The sequence below is a fragment of the Aplidium turbinatum genome, chromosome 9 (genome assembly GCF_918807975.1).
Source record: "Aplidium turbinatum chromosome 9, kaAplTurb1.1, whole genome shotgun sequence".
Lineage (NCBI taxonomy): Eukaryota > Metazoa > Chordata > Ascidiacea > Aplousobranchia > Polyclinidae > Aplidium > Aplidium turbinatum.
In genome coordinates, this window is record NC_137480.1 from 11,488,291 (window position 1) to 11,503,587 (window position 15,297).

General features: G+C 37.1%; 1 protein-coding gene across 2 annotated transcripts in view; it reads left to right on the forward strand.

Moving 5' to 3' along the window:
• Nucleotides 1-15,297, forward strand: part of LOC145777481 (uncharacterized) — a 40,769-nt gene that overhangs the window by 22,335 nt on the left and 3,137 nt on the right. For both annotated transcript variants that reach the window (XM_082588860.1, XM_082588861.1), the window contains 14 exons: nt 1,514-1,568; nt 4,557-4,626; nt 8,824-8,957; nt 9,188-9,310; nt 9,541-9,662; nt 9,954-10,072; nt 10,222-10,387; nt 10,644-10,805; nt 11,200-11,267; nt 12,163-12,199; nt 13,281-13,371; nt 13,458-13,537; nt 13,888-14,244; nt 14,413-15,159. In XM_082588860.1, the coding sequence (XP_082444986.1) occupies nt 1,514-1,568; nt 4,557-4,626; nt 8,824-8,957; nt 9,188-9,310; nt 9,541-9,662; nt 9,954-10,072; nt 10,222-10,387; nt 10,644-10,805; nt 11,200-11,267; nt 12,163-12,199; nt 13,281-13,371; nt 13,458-13,537; nt 13,888-14,244; nt 14,413-15,159 (2,331 nt within the window). The remainder of the gene's footprint in view (nt 1-1,513; nt 1,569-4,556; nt 4,627-8,823; nt 8,958-9,187; nt 9,311-9,540; nt 9,663-9,953; nt 10,073-10,221; nt 10,388-10,643; nt 10,806-11,199; nt 11,268-12,162; nt 12,200-13,280; nt 13,372-13,457; nt 13,538-13,887; nt 14,245-14,412; nt 15,160-15,297) is intronic.

Sequence of the window (15,297 nt, forward strand, 5' to 3'; positions counted from 1 at the left end):
GCGGTTGTAATTTTAGTCTTCCGTGAAAATTCATTCTTCAGATCTTGCTTTAGCCGTTGAGTCATGTCATTTTTACGTAAACGTAACGTCCTGCGATGCTTTGCCAACCGATAATGATTTGAACTGTTCACCCAGCGAGGTATTGTGCAAGCAAAATTTCGGTAACCCTTCAAGCTTAATCCGACTTCTTGTGCCAAATATTTCCGCGGTTTTGAAGTTAATCCAATGTTGGCATGAATTGGGCTAAGCTGACGTGGGTGCGGGGAGATCGAAACTTCCATTGCGAAGTTTTTCGTTTCTTTTTGTGAGCAACTGCAGACATCACTGAAACAGATTAGATTAGCAGCATTTATGAGATATTTCCTTGCATAATATTTATGTATTATAATAATAATAATAATAATAATAATGTTAGTTTTTATATAGCGCTGTATCCATCGCAGAATGCGTTGCTCCTCAGCGCTTTACAAAGCAGACAGTGTCAATGCAGCCGTATAGAGGCGCAACTGAGTACATTATTACCCGAATCCACTCCATTACTCAGTGCCAAGCAGAAATTAGATTCAGTACCAATTTTAAAAAGTCTTTGGTATGACCCGACAAGGTATCGAACCCATGCCTACCGATTCAGAGGCGGGCGCACTAACCACTAAGCCACCGAGCCGGTCTTCCCCATCTTTAAAACAAACCAGTTGCTTGGAAAGCAGAAGCACTTATTCCTGACAGCAAAACTCGTCATTTTTATATTGATTCAACGTTTGTAGACGTTGAATCAATGTAAAAATAACGGATTTTGATGTCTGGATGTGTTCTGTAGCAACTTAGTTTATTAATGAATCGTGTAAACCATGCAATAAATTACGGAGATATTCAATCACGTAATGGCAATTTCCTGTGGTATATCACGCAGGCGTGAATTCGATTTCTGATTTGATTTTGATAAAGTGCAAATTAAATTATTCAATTCATAACGATGTTCGACCACTGTTTTCAACAAAATCTATTTTACGTTATATCTATGCAAACTTGACCAACGAGGTAGACCGTGTCGAAATCCAGCCAGCAAACTTTTCGTTTTTACATCGTTTCAACGTCGTTAGCCGTGGATAAATGTAAAAGAAAAAACTCGCTATTTGTAATGTCTTGCATTGTAATGAAATGAACATTTCACTCTGATGTTTTCCTTTCAATCAACTGATTTCCCGGCGGAGCCTAGGTTCACCGGGTCACTGTAAATAACACCTCAGTTGTCAAAGGTTAAGCAGGAGAGTTTTTGGTTTGTCTGATCAACGTATTGAGACGTTGCATCGATATTGAAGTAACTTCGCCAATCGCCACAGCTTCACACATCTGCTCGGCTCTTTTGTTCTTTTTCAGTGACGTCATAATTGATCACTGAATTTATTGTTGAATTTTATTGCAGTTTAGAAATTGCTTTATTGCTGGTGCGTTGCCGGTGGCCGGCTTCGGCCGATGCTAACGTGATCTTACATGAAATATTGTATTTTTCTAGATTTCGTCACTTGTTCTGATACTGGAGAGATTCACGTAGAAGTGGAATCCTTCAGGTAAGCCAAGTCAATTTCTTCTGCAACAGTTTTAAATTTGTAGCATAAGGCTGTTTGAAAAACAGAATATTTTAAAAATTCTCTTTGTTTTGACGCAAAAATTCGTTTTTTTGTTCAAAATTTCAAAGGAAAAATTACTTTGGCTTTCAAATGTTCAGCACAGAAATATTTCGGTCGGACACAGGAAAGCTGTAACCACATCTCAGCTCCAATTTACTTTTCTGGATCTATTTGCTGTGCTAGTTTGTATAAAGAAGTTAGTTCTCGATGGAAACATTAAAATGTCAAGTAGCTAGCAGTTCGTCTAATTTTCCATCTGGAATATGCGCATACGCATATTATTTTCCATTAAATCATCTGAATTACTTAAAGCAACAAAGTTGTTATCAATGCTACTCTCAGTCGTCATTGACTTGATATATACAGATGCAGATGGTACAATAGCTTCAGGTTCTGCTTTGCTACTTCACTTTTTTCGTGACAATAAAACAAGAAGATAAAGGGGTTAACATTCCTTTGGTCAGGTGCCGACTACCTTTTTTGGCATTTCATGCTTGAAGGCTTTCAGCTTTCGGGTTAACAAGTTGGTTTGCCTTTTTTAATTTGTCCTTTTTCAAAAAATGTATTTTTTAGACTGCCACTCATTCTATCATGCCTTCGAGGCCGATTTTATCAGCAAAAGTTTTGCAAAAATTTTGTTAGTCACAATTTTTGCGTGACCAGCGTCTCGAAAAATATTTTGGTGGAACAACTAGGTTATTTTTTACTAATGTAAATACAATGTCCAAAACGATCTTTTGTGAAGATGGGAAACTTGCCACGTTGTTTATTTGTTAAACTGATTTATTTTAACCGATTAGCAGCATCATTTAAAACGAATCTTGTCTGATTACATTAGTTACACTTTACAGCAAGCAAACGTTGTCATTCCTTGTAAGCTGTGATCCTTTTTTTTGAGTTTTCTAGAATTACTGAAAGCTAGCCCACAGCGTAACAAATTCCTGCAATGTCACTGAAAGGTCCTACCGGATGATGAGGCTATTTTATGGCTTTTCAATTTTTCCTACTTGCTCCGTACTTCTTGGTGCAACTCAAACGTTTACATTTTCGAGCCCTTAAATACAAACATTTTTAAATTTCATTGTTAACTTCTATGAAACGTTAAGAAGACGATGTTTACCGATATTGGATAAAACATAATCCCAGTTCACATGCCCTGCTGGATTGGCGTTATGGGCCCATCCTTAAAAGCGGGTTTTCTTAATCTTGAAGCAGACAGGCGACTTGGAACATTGGCTTATTATAAGTAAGCTGATTTTCTTTTGTTATGTTTCGTTAAATTTATCTTAATTCGAAAAATAGCTGAGGCTTTTACGCTTGGTGTGAGTTGGCATTTCGTCTCATGTTTGTCAGCATCAGCGTTTCTCAATAGTGAAGGTGAAAACTTACTCATTGCCTCCAAAGTGGGATTTTTGATGAAAGTAAACGTTGTTTTTAACTTTTTCTGCTAATTTATTACCTACACCATGAACGTAAATATAATGCAACATCCCATGGCATACTCTACTGTTCGGCCTCTCACCCCGTGGGATGTGTTTGCCGTATGTAGGGCGGAGGTCTGCCACATCAGCCCTGCGGCTCATGGCGATATTGACTATTTTGCCCTTGTCGATGTACGTTAGACACGGATTACCAAAGGTGGATTAAACTGAACTTGTTTGTCATTTTTTGTCAAATAAGGACTTTACCTCATGTTTGTGGCTGCCATTTTGTTTTCATGCTCAGTCAAAAACAAATTTCACTGCAGACATATCCCTAAATTGGAGAAAATTTTAATAGTAACTTGACACACGTTTTTCGTGCATTCTGTCTTTATGCGGTTAAATCTTTAGACCAGCAATACCTACAACAGTACACCTTATAGAAAAAGCTATCTTGAAAGACATACCCTATTGTATGATGGAAGGAGATTGCCGTTGAGAGCATGTAGCCTGCAGAGAATTTCCTTTAGGGTTACAATTAAAGGTCTCCTTAAAATCGTCTTTTCATTTATCGACGTAACGGAAAAGCTCCAACATCGATATGCAATTCAATTGGAAGTTGAAGGCTTTGATGAATGGTTCCCGTCACCAGATGGTGAATGTCTGGATTTGCCACCAACTCAATACAAATTGAATGAGCCGCAAATAAATTCAACCTATTCATCTGTTAACGTCTCAAGGTGTAGAAGATCGTTTCTTTTGTGTTAATAAACGTTGCAAACATGTAAATCTTACGATGTTTTTCTTTTGATTTAAAAAAAGTGCTCTTCGCTACTTCGTCAGCCTCTGATCGGAAAGATTAATGATTTTATTCCTTGATTTAACGGAATGTTGTTTCAATGGAATCGTTACATACGGTTAGATCTTTTTTTAATTATAAAGTAAAATGGAAAATTTCTTGTTTTCAGTAATTCGATGTGTGATGACAATCCACTTTATCATGTTTCCAAGAAATCAATTGTGATCTGAATACAATTTGGTTTGCATAGTGTAGCTTACATATTTCTGTGATGAAGAGCAAAATAAATTAATTTTTAAAAGATCAGCTGGAAATGCTTTGTTGTTAATTTATTCTTGGTTTGACGACACTGGCGAAAAATATTTTGAAACTTTCATGCTGTGTTTAGCATCTCTAAAACTGCAAATGCTTTTTTACAAAATGTATTCATCATATGCGATCTTTGAGGTATGCCAAAATTCATGAAATTATATTTCTTTATCAAAGAGCCAGATACTTTTTCCTGTAAAAGAATATTTTTTATCGAGCTGTGCCAATTTGAAACAAATTGTTTAAGAGATTTTTTAGAAGGGCTACAGTCCAAAACTAATCAAAATCTCCCGTTTTTATTTCGATAGATTATGATCATTTCTTGGAGGGAAAATATTCCAGTGTAAATGTCCAAATGTTGCAGTGCACTTGTGTTCAAATGTTGTTGTTTTATTTCAGTGTGATGTGCCCCAGCGGTTGCGCCGGCATTTCAAGTCACGGAGTCTGGGGAAGCCTCAAATACCGCGATGTAAGTGGAAATCTTCAATCCTTTGCCTAATAATGTCACTGTGGAATCCGTTGTGCACATGCTGATGAATTCCTCTGGCTTGTATAGCATCTAAGCTCACTAGAGCCAATTACTAGTAAACCATGAGTAATAGGTGGCATTTTGTTTGCATTTGAAGTGAGACTTTGTGGTTGATAAATCCAACATCAGCGTTCCATAGTGACAGTAGGTTCCGCTTTAAAGGTATTGCTAAAAACCAATCAACTGTTGGCATATGTTGAATCAACATAAAAATGCATTGATTTACTTGCTGGGTTTGGTCAAACATGTAGAAGACATGTCTTATGGTATAAAAATAGCGTAGGAATGGACTGCCGTGAAAATGATTTGAAATAAAAATAAATTTGAAATTCATTGTTCGGTAATTAGTATTGGTTTAGCAAAGCCGTCGTAATCCATGTGGCGTGTGAAATGCTTGTCAATTCCATAATGGCAGCTACCAAATTAATAAGGCGCCAATTATTTCTGGGAGCCGCATAATTAATTTTCTCGCTTCTGATCATTGAGCATTCAGTGGTCATGCTACTTGTTTGTACCTTCTCATTTGATTGGAATTTATGACTTTTATGCTTGATAATTAATTAAAAACTATAATCTTTATGGTCTTGGAGAATTTTTTTGCATGCTCTCATCTCCTTATGCCTGGTTTTATATATATTAAACGTTGAATCAATAAAATGATGCGGACGCTTCGAACTCTTCATTATTGTTTCTACTGCCAGCGTCCAATGCATTGGGACATTACTTTGTTGTTGAGTCGGGGCTAGTCCTTTCCAAACATATCTCTTGTCAATTCACTCGTATTCATGAAGTGTCCTGAGCATTTTTGTCCAAACTTTATAAAGTGAAAGACGGACGTGAAGGAGTGCTTTGTGTTTTTTGGAGTACCTTGCATGATGACGTCAGAACACGGTTTGTCATGCGTTGCGACATAAGCCCAGACAAGCCCAGTCATGGGGTACTTGTGACGTCAAAATATGTAGCGAAACAAATACCATTTAGTTACTGTACTTTGTATTTTTGGTATCGTTGATGTCTAAAATAAACCCAGAATCTTCTTCGGTGATGCCGTTTCGTTTGATACTGGACCTGAGTGAACTACTTATGTCACATTGTTAAATTTTTAGTGAGTGCTAAAATTGTGTAGTTTAAATATCATGAAACCTTTCGGTGTTAAATTCATTTGAAAAGGAAATGATTTTGTCACACCAACTTGTACAATATGGTTGAATATACAGTTTGCTATAACTTTGTGAAACTTTGATCTCCATTTTCTCATATTCTTTTGTAACTACTCAAGTCTTCTGTTCTGTTTTTGAACTAAATCGTTCAATTGACAGGATAACACCAAGTTTGTATTGGACGAGATCTAAGATCAATTCTCGGTTGCAAATTTTTTTGTAGTTTGTCGATTCAAAAACGTGAATGAATGCAATCTGAAGCTGCATCTCCAGCAACTAGCATTTTGAGGGATTTGTTTCAAATTTGTGCGTGCTCTTGATCGCCATATAGTGTTCAAATCTCTCGCGATTTTAAAGGGATTATTTGAGATCTGACTGACTTCGTCGCATAATGAAAGGATCTCTTTGTTTTTCTTAAGCAGCATCAGCCTTAACTTTTCTCAGTCTTTCTGTGCATTTAGTTGTGACAAGAAAGGAAATTACAACATATCGCTACACAGAGTGTTGTTGTCTGCTCTAAGATAGACCTACTTGTGATCCTTTTAAAACAACACGCTAAGCTTTTTACGTTCTTTGTTCACGAAGTTGAACATGTCTACACCTGTGAAAGATTATTGGGTAAACGCCATGCAATAGACTATAATCTCCATAAAACTGGTCTTTAGGCTTTGACAAACTAGAGCGATAGAAAAAAAAAATTTGGAAGATCTTTTGCCCATCAGAGGCATCGGTGGTGAAGCGGACGTTTTAGGTGAAAGCCAGCGTAACTTAAGCTAATGACTGTCATGTGTTTTTTTTACAAAATTATGCAATGTGCGGGTGTTAATAAGAGGAAAAGAAGCAAATGGTTTGTGAATTGTTGATTTTGTCTAAATTTTGAAGCAAAAGGGTTAAAACTTTCTGTCCACTTGAATACATTTGGTTTGCACTTTGAGCTCTTTTTGTTTTGCACCGATTTTTATTTTAATCTGGAGAAACATTTTTGATTATTCAGTCCTTCCACCTCTTGTTGCGCGTTCAATCTTTTCTCAGTAACTTGTCTTTTACACGCCACTTCATGTAAACGCAAAAACACTTCAATTCAGTAATTTTATCTGCATCTTCATGATTCATTTTTTCATTGCCTGAGTGATTATTCTTTAACATAACAAGAGAAAAGAAAATTTAAAGTTTTTCTACTTAACACTGAAAATGAAATATGGCTCTTGTCAGAGGGATGTTTGTTTCTTAAGAAAAACTTAACGACCGTTTGAAGATTAGAGAGATTAGCAACGCCAAAATGGTGCTGGTTGTTTGTGGTGCACGCATACAGCTGAAACAGCATATTTGGTGCTGTATTAGTCCGCAGAGTTTGAAATTTTTCAAATAATTTTGTTCATGTTTGTTCAATGTTTTCGGTGTCTGTCATTTTTGTCTAATTTTTTTCATGCGTTTGTTACACGAACAGTTTCTCCAATAACGTGGATAAAAGATAAGCGGCTAAATCTAATAACGAAATAAATCCAAAATGAAATATTTCTTTGTAGACTTCTGTTTGCTATCGTTTTTTTTCCCGCTGCGCACATGATCATTGATCAAGGCAGCGCATGAAAAGTCAGCAGCATTTGTTGAGCAGAAAATAAAATTTTCTTTTGTGTGCGTTAGCGATATCAAATCGATTTTACCACTTTGTCAAAGAAGTTTTCCCATGAGCTAACTTTGTCTTCGATTAATTGAACATCCCATTCGTGATAAGCAACATGGGAGGTTTGTGTATTTAAGCCGTGTTGACATCTGCATGTCAGTACCTTCTTTGTAGCCCATTGGCGAGTGATAATATCTTGTGCTTCATTACTTGATCGAGGACGACTTTCCAGCTTAGGAAACCAGTGTTTAATCGTGATAAACCCACTTGTAAACAAATTAATCAGACAAAAACATTGAAGCTGTTCTGATTTATTTTCTAACTCCTACGAGACAAATGTGACATCCTGGAAACACGGCGTGGCGCTCATTAAAAAATCAAGTTTTTGTTGATGGTTTAAAGTTTCTTATCTTGGACAGCGGAGTTTTGAAAATGTGTTTGCCATATGTTGCCGATTCGCTTGCTATTCTACCTCGATTCAATATTTTGCCAACGTCAAACCTTTTACATAAGAGAGCGGCTTGTGCATTAAACAGCATCGCATCAGTTCTTGATTTATTCGTTCAGGTGCTTCCGTCAGAGTTCATCAATCGCCATTTTTCGTAGGCGATTCAGCCAGGGTGGTCCACAATGCATGTGTAAGGAGTCACGCATGGTGCCTTTAAACTTTGTGTATTTTGACGAATCGTTTCAAATTTTTGTTTGCAAAACTCAACTTAATCCATAAATGAGCATACTAGTTTTTTTAGCGTTAAGTTATTTGGCACAAAGCGAAAACCGTATGTAGGTGGATAGAAGCTATAGTTAGGCATTAGGCTCTAATTGGATATCGGTAATTGGATTGGCTCACCCAGCACATGAAATATGCAGCAGTTCGTAATATTTTGAAAACTTCAATGTTTACAATTAGAGGAAAATGTGACGTTTTATTAAATTAGGACTTTTAATAAAACTCTATTCAAGGCATCTGTAGCTATTGGCAAAGATGGCGTAAAGTGCCCATTCATTCAGCCTGTCGATTAACCGGAATAATCATTGTCTTACCACTACGTCTGCCAATGTTGGTTCATCGTCTGAATAAGGAGAAATTTTGAAAATAAATTTGCGATACATTCTTGCTTGCTCAACAACTTGCATAAGTGAATGCAATAATCCAGCAATAATTTGTTTGTTTTTTCATCGAATTGAACTTCACTGTAATTCTATATTGAAATCATTTTTTCTCTTTCTGAAGTACTTTACGTCAAAATGTAACTGTAAGCTGATATTCGAAAGCTTTCAGATGAAAAATTAAAGGCATTTTTATGAAGATGTTATTTTCAAAACAAAATTATATATATTGTTTCTTTTTAGAACTCACACCTCTGTCGAGCGGCGGTGCATGCGGGGGTTATATCTGACGAGTTTGGGGGGAAAGTAGACGTCAGACGGAAGTCTGGCAATGTCCTTTACTATGGTTCCATTGCAAACAACGTCTCGGCCGGAACGTGAGTGTTCTTTTCTGGTTTTTGTTTTGTTTGTTTTTTCTTGTTCATGTCTCCGGTACCAGCTTAGCTTCAAACGAAAGATAATTTGTTTCGAACAAAGTTCAACCTGGAAGTTTTGTTGCTCAATTTTGAGGAAGGAAACACCCAGTAACAATGTGATCTTGCACAAAGTAGACAATTTAAATATTCAAACATGTCTTTAACCATCGACTTTTTTTTCATATTACTAGGGGTGCCATGTCGGATTCGCTGATAGACTTCCCTGCGCTGCAAGTTTGCCATGATGATATCAACATTCGTGAAGATCAACTTTCCGCCTCCTCCTATTGGAACACTACGGATGAGGAAGGAAGGTAATTATTGGAACTTATTTTCTTCACATAATATCAGCTGTGGCTGCTCGTTGCTTCTTGTCGTGCAAAAATCTTGAAAATTGAAGCAGATTAAAGATAAAATTGAAAATTTGTAAGAGCTACATGAAATTTCCATACTGCTCTATGTGCATTTAAACAATTATTTACTAAAGTTGTTGTTTTGAAGCTTTAAAAAAACGTCTAAAATTCGTTTTCTTTCAACTTTTCAGGATCCAAGTTTGGCATCCGCGAAAGGCCATTTTAACCGGTTCGAAGGAAGCCTGGTCACCAGATGACTACACAAAGAAGCAATGGCTGCAAGTAGATCTTGGAAAAATATTAAATGTAACCGGTACGATGACTCTGAGACTAGCTTATGTCATGGGAAATTTAGCATGCAAATTTTTCAGACCAATATAACGAGATTTAAGAAAATGAATCGGCCACCCTCACTAGTGGCGGTTAAAACCGAACTTGGATGATGATGATGAAAAACACGAAAAAAATGTTTAGATTTCTGCATTGATGTATTTGTGTTGTGAAAATACTTAGTTTTGTCGCATTTAAAATATCTTTTACAGACGAGTTACTGGGAAGCACTTTTGTGTAATCTCAAATTGATCACTGTGTTGTTCAATTTTAGCAATTGTCACCAAGGGCTCGTCCCACCCATATTCTTACACCAAGAGCTTCACAGTAGAATACAGCTTGAATAACATTACTTGGCATTCATACGAAGAAGACGGATACAAAAGAGCGAAGGTAATTCTAAGATAAACCTGGGACCACCAGTTTTACAAAATTGACAAACTGTGCCGTTGCTTGTAGTTTCTTCACGTTGAGTGATTGTGTTTTTGACACAACACTTTTTGTTCCATGATTAAAATTATTCATATGGAAACATTTGTCAGGTTTTTACTGGAAACAACAATTTCTTTGGCCTGGTCCGTAACAATTTCGTGGAGCCTACCATTGTGACCCGCCATATCCGCGTCTATCCAACAGCCATCCCCACAAGAGACGATGAGCATTTACGATATGGACTGAAACTCGGCTTGCAGGGATGCGAACCCATTGGTAGGTGTTTGATACTTTTTTTTTGCGCTATGATTAATTGCGTCTTTTGTAGCTTGATGGCAACCTTTTTTATTGCAGCATTCTAATTAGAACTATTGTTTTATTGCTATAAAGTCAAAGGTGTATAGAGTGTTCGGTGATCAAAAATACGGAGCAATTTGTAAAGTTTTATGGCTATTGTCATCAAAAACGTAACGAGAACTCGTCAGTTCACTGTAAATGCGGCCGTTCTAATCGTTAAAATTTAATTTCTTAGTTCCAGTGGCCACACCTGTTCCCTTTCCTGCAACAATAAAAACCCGACACTTCACCACTCCGACCCCGGCCCCCACTCTATCTATGTCAACCTCTCCTGGCTCTGATCAAACCCCTGTGGAGATCGTTAAGGAAAAAAGCAGTAAAATGACTACCATGTCAGGTAAAGTCGATCTTTCTAAATTATTGATTCAGCAATGTTGACTGGAATGTGGCTCTTGTTGCTGTGCCCTGGAGGAACAGATACTTTTCTACTGTGCAGATATTTAGTTCCAAGAATCATGTCACTGCTTTATAATTCCTGTTTATCTGACATTGAACAGCATTTATAGGTCAGTTTTGTTCTTGTAATATGATTGGCCTGTGGTGATTTCAGTAAAAACTCTTTCAATATGCAGTAAAAATCTCCGAAAAAAAAGCAATGCCATCTCACATGCTTTTAAATATTAATTCGTTTAGTTTTTAAATAATTTGATCGGTGACTAGTTTAAATGGCTGCAGATATTGTATGAATAAATTCCAGAAGTGTTTTCATTCAAAATTGTTAAATTCTTCAGACAATTCCCCATCAGACGGACACACAACTAACTCAACCGCTGTGCTGACGGGTGGAAAACAACCCGAGGTTGGTGAAGAACCTTATTTTTTATTGGTTTTGAAGCATTGTCGGTGACATTTTATTTTAAAAAAGGGGCACTTCTGCAGAATATTGGCGGTAGCTTTAAAAATAAAGCATACCGCATGTCGAGTCTTGATAACAAATCTTTGCGCTGCGCAATGAAGTAGGGTAATAACTAATAACAAATACTGCGTTTGATACTCTTGCGAAAAGATTAATATAATACGTTGCATCATGGCCACCTGGAGATGCGGCCTGATTTGTCACATTTTGCAGATTATGATTACAGCAACTGCTGGTGTTGGACTGACATTTTTTGAGATATTTTTACTTTTTTCTGTCTCCTAATGATATAAAAGCTTATTGTTGCCTTGGGGAAGCAATAGCAAATGAGAAAAAGTAAGTTGAAAAACGCTGAATCAGACTGTTATTGAAAAATTAACAGCCTGAATCTTCAAAATCAAATTTTCTTTGTTTTTCAACATCTGAGGATATTAAAACCTATTGTGTCATTTGGGGAAAGCAGTAAAGAAAGCGTAAAAATATAATTTTTAGAAAAATTCATTTAAACATTCGCTAAAAGTTAGCAAAACCTGGAAATTACTGCAACATGTGACAAATCAGGCCGTATCTTTAGGTAGCCATGGTTGCATATAATCGTTTGTTGTAAGTGACAGAGTAAAACGTAACTGAAAGAAAAAAACTTGTAGAAGATAAAATGTTGGCAGACATCAGACAACGTGTGTAGTTTCAGTAATATTGATAAGAGTTAAACAATGACCTATTGCAAACTAGGCATTATTCTCAATTCAAAGAACATATTTCAGTACTGTTTTTAGCGTCATAGGTAATTTGTTGCTTTATCACCTTTAACAATTACTAATTAGTCTCATATTTCCAGGCACCTCTATCTCCTGTCAATCCGAGTAGCGAATCTGGTAAGTAACAGGTTTTGTTTCGTTAGGCCTACTGATGAATATAATGCAAATTGCTTTTGCTTCTGTGACATCCTTTACAAAATAGCGTATTTACCGTTTTTACGTCGTTTTAACGCCAAGACGAGGCATATCGACGTGCAGTTGACATTTGATGAAATTTAATACAGTTTTTTACGACTAGAAAGTTGATATTACTTTAATTACGATTAAAACATCTCGATTGTTTTCCGTCAGCGCTCGCTAATGGATTGTTTGCAAAGTAGTGTTTCTTTGCGTTCAGGATATCTTTTTTTGATGAACATAAGCTCAAGTTTCATCACCCCTATCTTCGACTCGTCACGCTTGACTAAGCGCAGCTTATCAGTTTAAAATAAAACTAGCTTACATTAATAAACAAAAACGCTTTTCTCAGTATCTTCACGTTTGAGTCGTCTCTTTTACCGACTCTTCCTGTGACATTATTTCCCAGTTTGCAAATTTTTCGCTTATTTTTCTGATCCGTGTTTTCGTTTCGAAATTGAGAGTAAGGATGCTATAACTTTCTAGACGTCCCTGTGCCACCAGTGATAAATAATTTAGAAGTTGTCTGCTGAAACTGACAAACAGGCGATCATCTAGCAAATATAGATGTTAATGCCCGTCGTTATATTATGAAACTTAACTTAATTTGTTGAAGAGTTTTTTTTTGTGTATTTTTGCATGTTTTGTGATCGTTTGTTGCATTTTGTGTCTAAGCTATCACAAAATGTCCGTTATTATCTCGTAGCCTATTGGCCATAGCATTATTACTATAATTTATTAGTGTATTAAGTTAATGTCGAAATAATTGACAATGTTTTGATATGCTTATTTTTCTTGGATCACGATTACCCTCCCGAGTGAAGGTTTACGTTTTGTCCTGTTAGGCCTGCAGCACTGATGCACAAACACTGCTTGCTGGAGATTAAGCAGTTGAAACACAAGTTTAAAGAAAGCCACAAATCAACATTGTTAGCTCAAAATATTTTCATTGTGTTTAATAAGTGTCAGTTTGATGCTTTACCAACATAACTGACTTGTCAAAACTTTTTATCTTTTGCAGAGAAAAGCATCATCATAATTGGCGTCGTGGCAGCACTGGCTGTCACAACTTTGCTGCTGGCTACTTGCGTGCTTATCCTGTTCAGAAAGAGGTATGTGTCAAGACATGGGTTGCATATTATATCATTTATGATTTATTGTTATTTTTTGCGACTGACCAATTTATTTTTTCCAACAGGAAAAAAGAACCGAAAACCGCGACATTCGTAACCAAGACAAATTCCCAGACAAACGCAACCTACAACACAGGAATAGGAAGTAAGACTTTGTTTAAATTTTAATTTAAATACTAAACTTTTGCTAGAAATGCACACATTAAAGTTATAAATCGGTAAAAGCTTCCTAAATTTGACTGAATGCATTCAGTGCTTAGAACGGTCAATGAACTCGAACACTGAAGACCAAAACAATGTTGAGATCGAAATGTTTGCAGAAAGATGAAAATAGTTTTTGCATATCGAGTTCATGGTCACAATAGCAACGTCTCAATTACTGACATAATGTGTCAGTCTTGGGTGCAGTACAGAGGCAGACTAAACCTAAGCTGTGAGAACATAAATCACCGAATTATTTTCAAAAATAACATCTTGACGTTTTTATTTTTGCAGTGAACTTTTTGAACTACAACAACAACGAGGACAACAAGAAACAAAAGAAAATAGAACGAAATCGACAACAGAGTCAAAATATTCAGTTCAAAAACGACAATTATAAGGACAACAGCTACCTGGGGAACGGCGTGTCCCGACACAGCTCCGCAATCAATCCCAGAGGCGATGTTACTCTTCAGTACGACCATCAGCAGCACATGCAAAATGCTGTTAACGGGAATGCGTTCACACGAAAAGTATCTACAGCCCCAGTGGGGGCTTCCTATCCTGTAAACAACGAAATACCGGGACCTAGTACTTTGCTCGTGGGAGGCTATGGCATGCAGCATGAAGACTCTGGCAGCTTCAGTTCAGGTGATTTGATTAAAATCCTATTTATTGACCATCGTCAAAATAGTCAACAAAGCATGGCTTACCAGTTGCGACATATCGTTGTTTTTCAATGGAAGTGGAATTTTTAGTGCTGAAATCTTAATATTAGTTGAAGCGATATTCTAGTATGTGTTTGTTCTTTATATGCAGATTGTGAAGATCACGAATATCAAATCATCCCAGATCGGGTGGAGGATTACAAAGATCATGTTCAAAACGCTTCATCAAAAGCATCCACTGGCTCTAGCGTGGGAGCACGTAGTAAAATGTCTGATTCACATCCTTGGCAGCAAGGAGCAATGTGGGGTTTAGCAGGTGATGCCTGGGGTAAAGAATTTCCTCCAGAAAGAAGTCAATTACCATCATATCCTCCTCAAACTCGATTTAATGGACGTTCCGGAACGATGCCTCATCCGATTCAATTTCCAGCCCACGAAGAAGTAGATCCATTAATCTCTCCTGGACCGAAAACAGCTCCTCCTAATGCAAACTTTACTGCTCCGAGGTTTTCCCATCGCAAGAGAAACGGTAGTCAATCGCCACCCAAGTCTTCCACCTCCGCACAACAAACCGGGTACTCACCGCATCGCTACTCCACATCTTCTGGAAATTCTTCATCTCACTCCCCGTTTGATGGTTCTTCTGGACAGCAACGCTACGATCCGTCCGAGACTTACTATGCATCCGTTCCAGAAGCGCAGGAAAACGGAATGACAAACGAAGACCCTCATCCCTCTCAGCAGGTCAACCCTCTTTATCAACCAAGCCAACCTTCAAGAAAACCTTCCCACAAATTTTCAAGCGACAACCCACCAGGGCCTCCTTTATTCACAACCATGTCAAACGGTAACTCTTCGGATTACGGCACACTAGATGAAAACACATCATACTCCAATGGTGAGCTCATATAGCACAAATATGGAACGATGCTCGCAATTTTTCAATTTTAGTTTATACCACAATAACGGAATAAATTCATCGTCCAATCTGAAATTTTACTACACAAAGCGAGTGGCAAGTCAAATTAACCGTTTT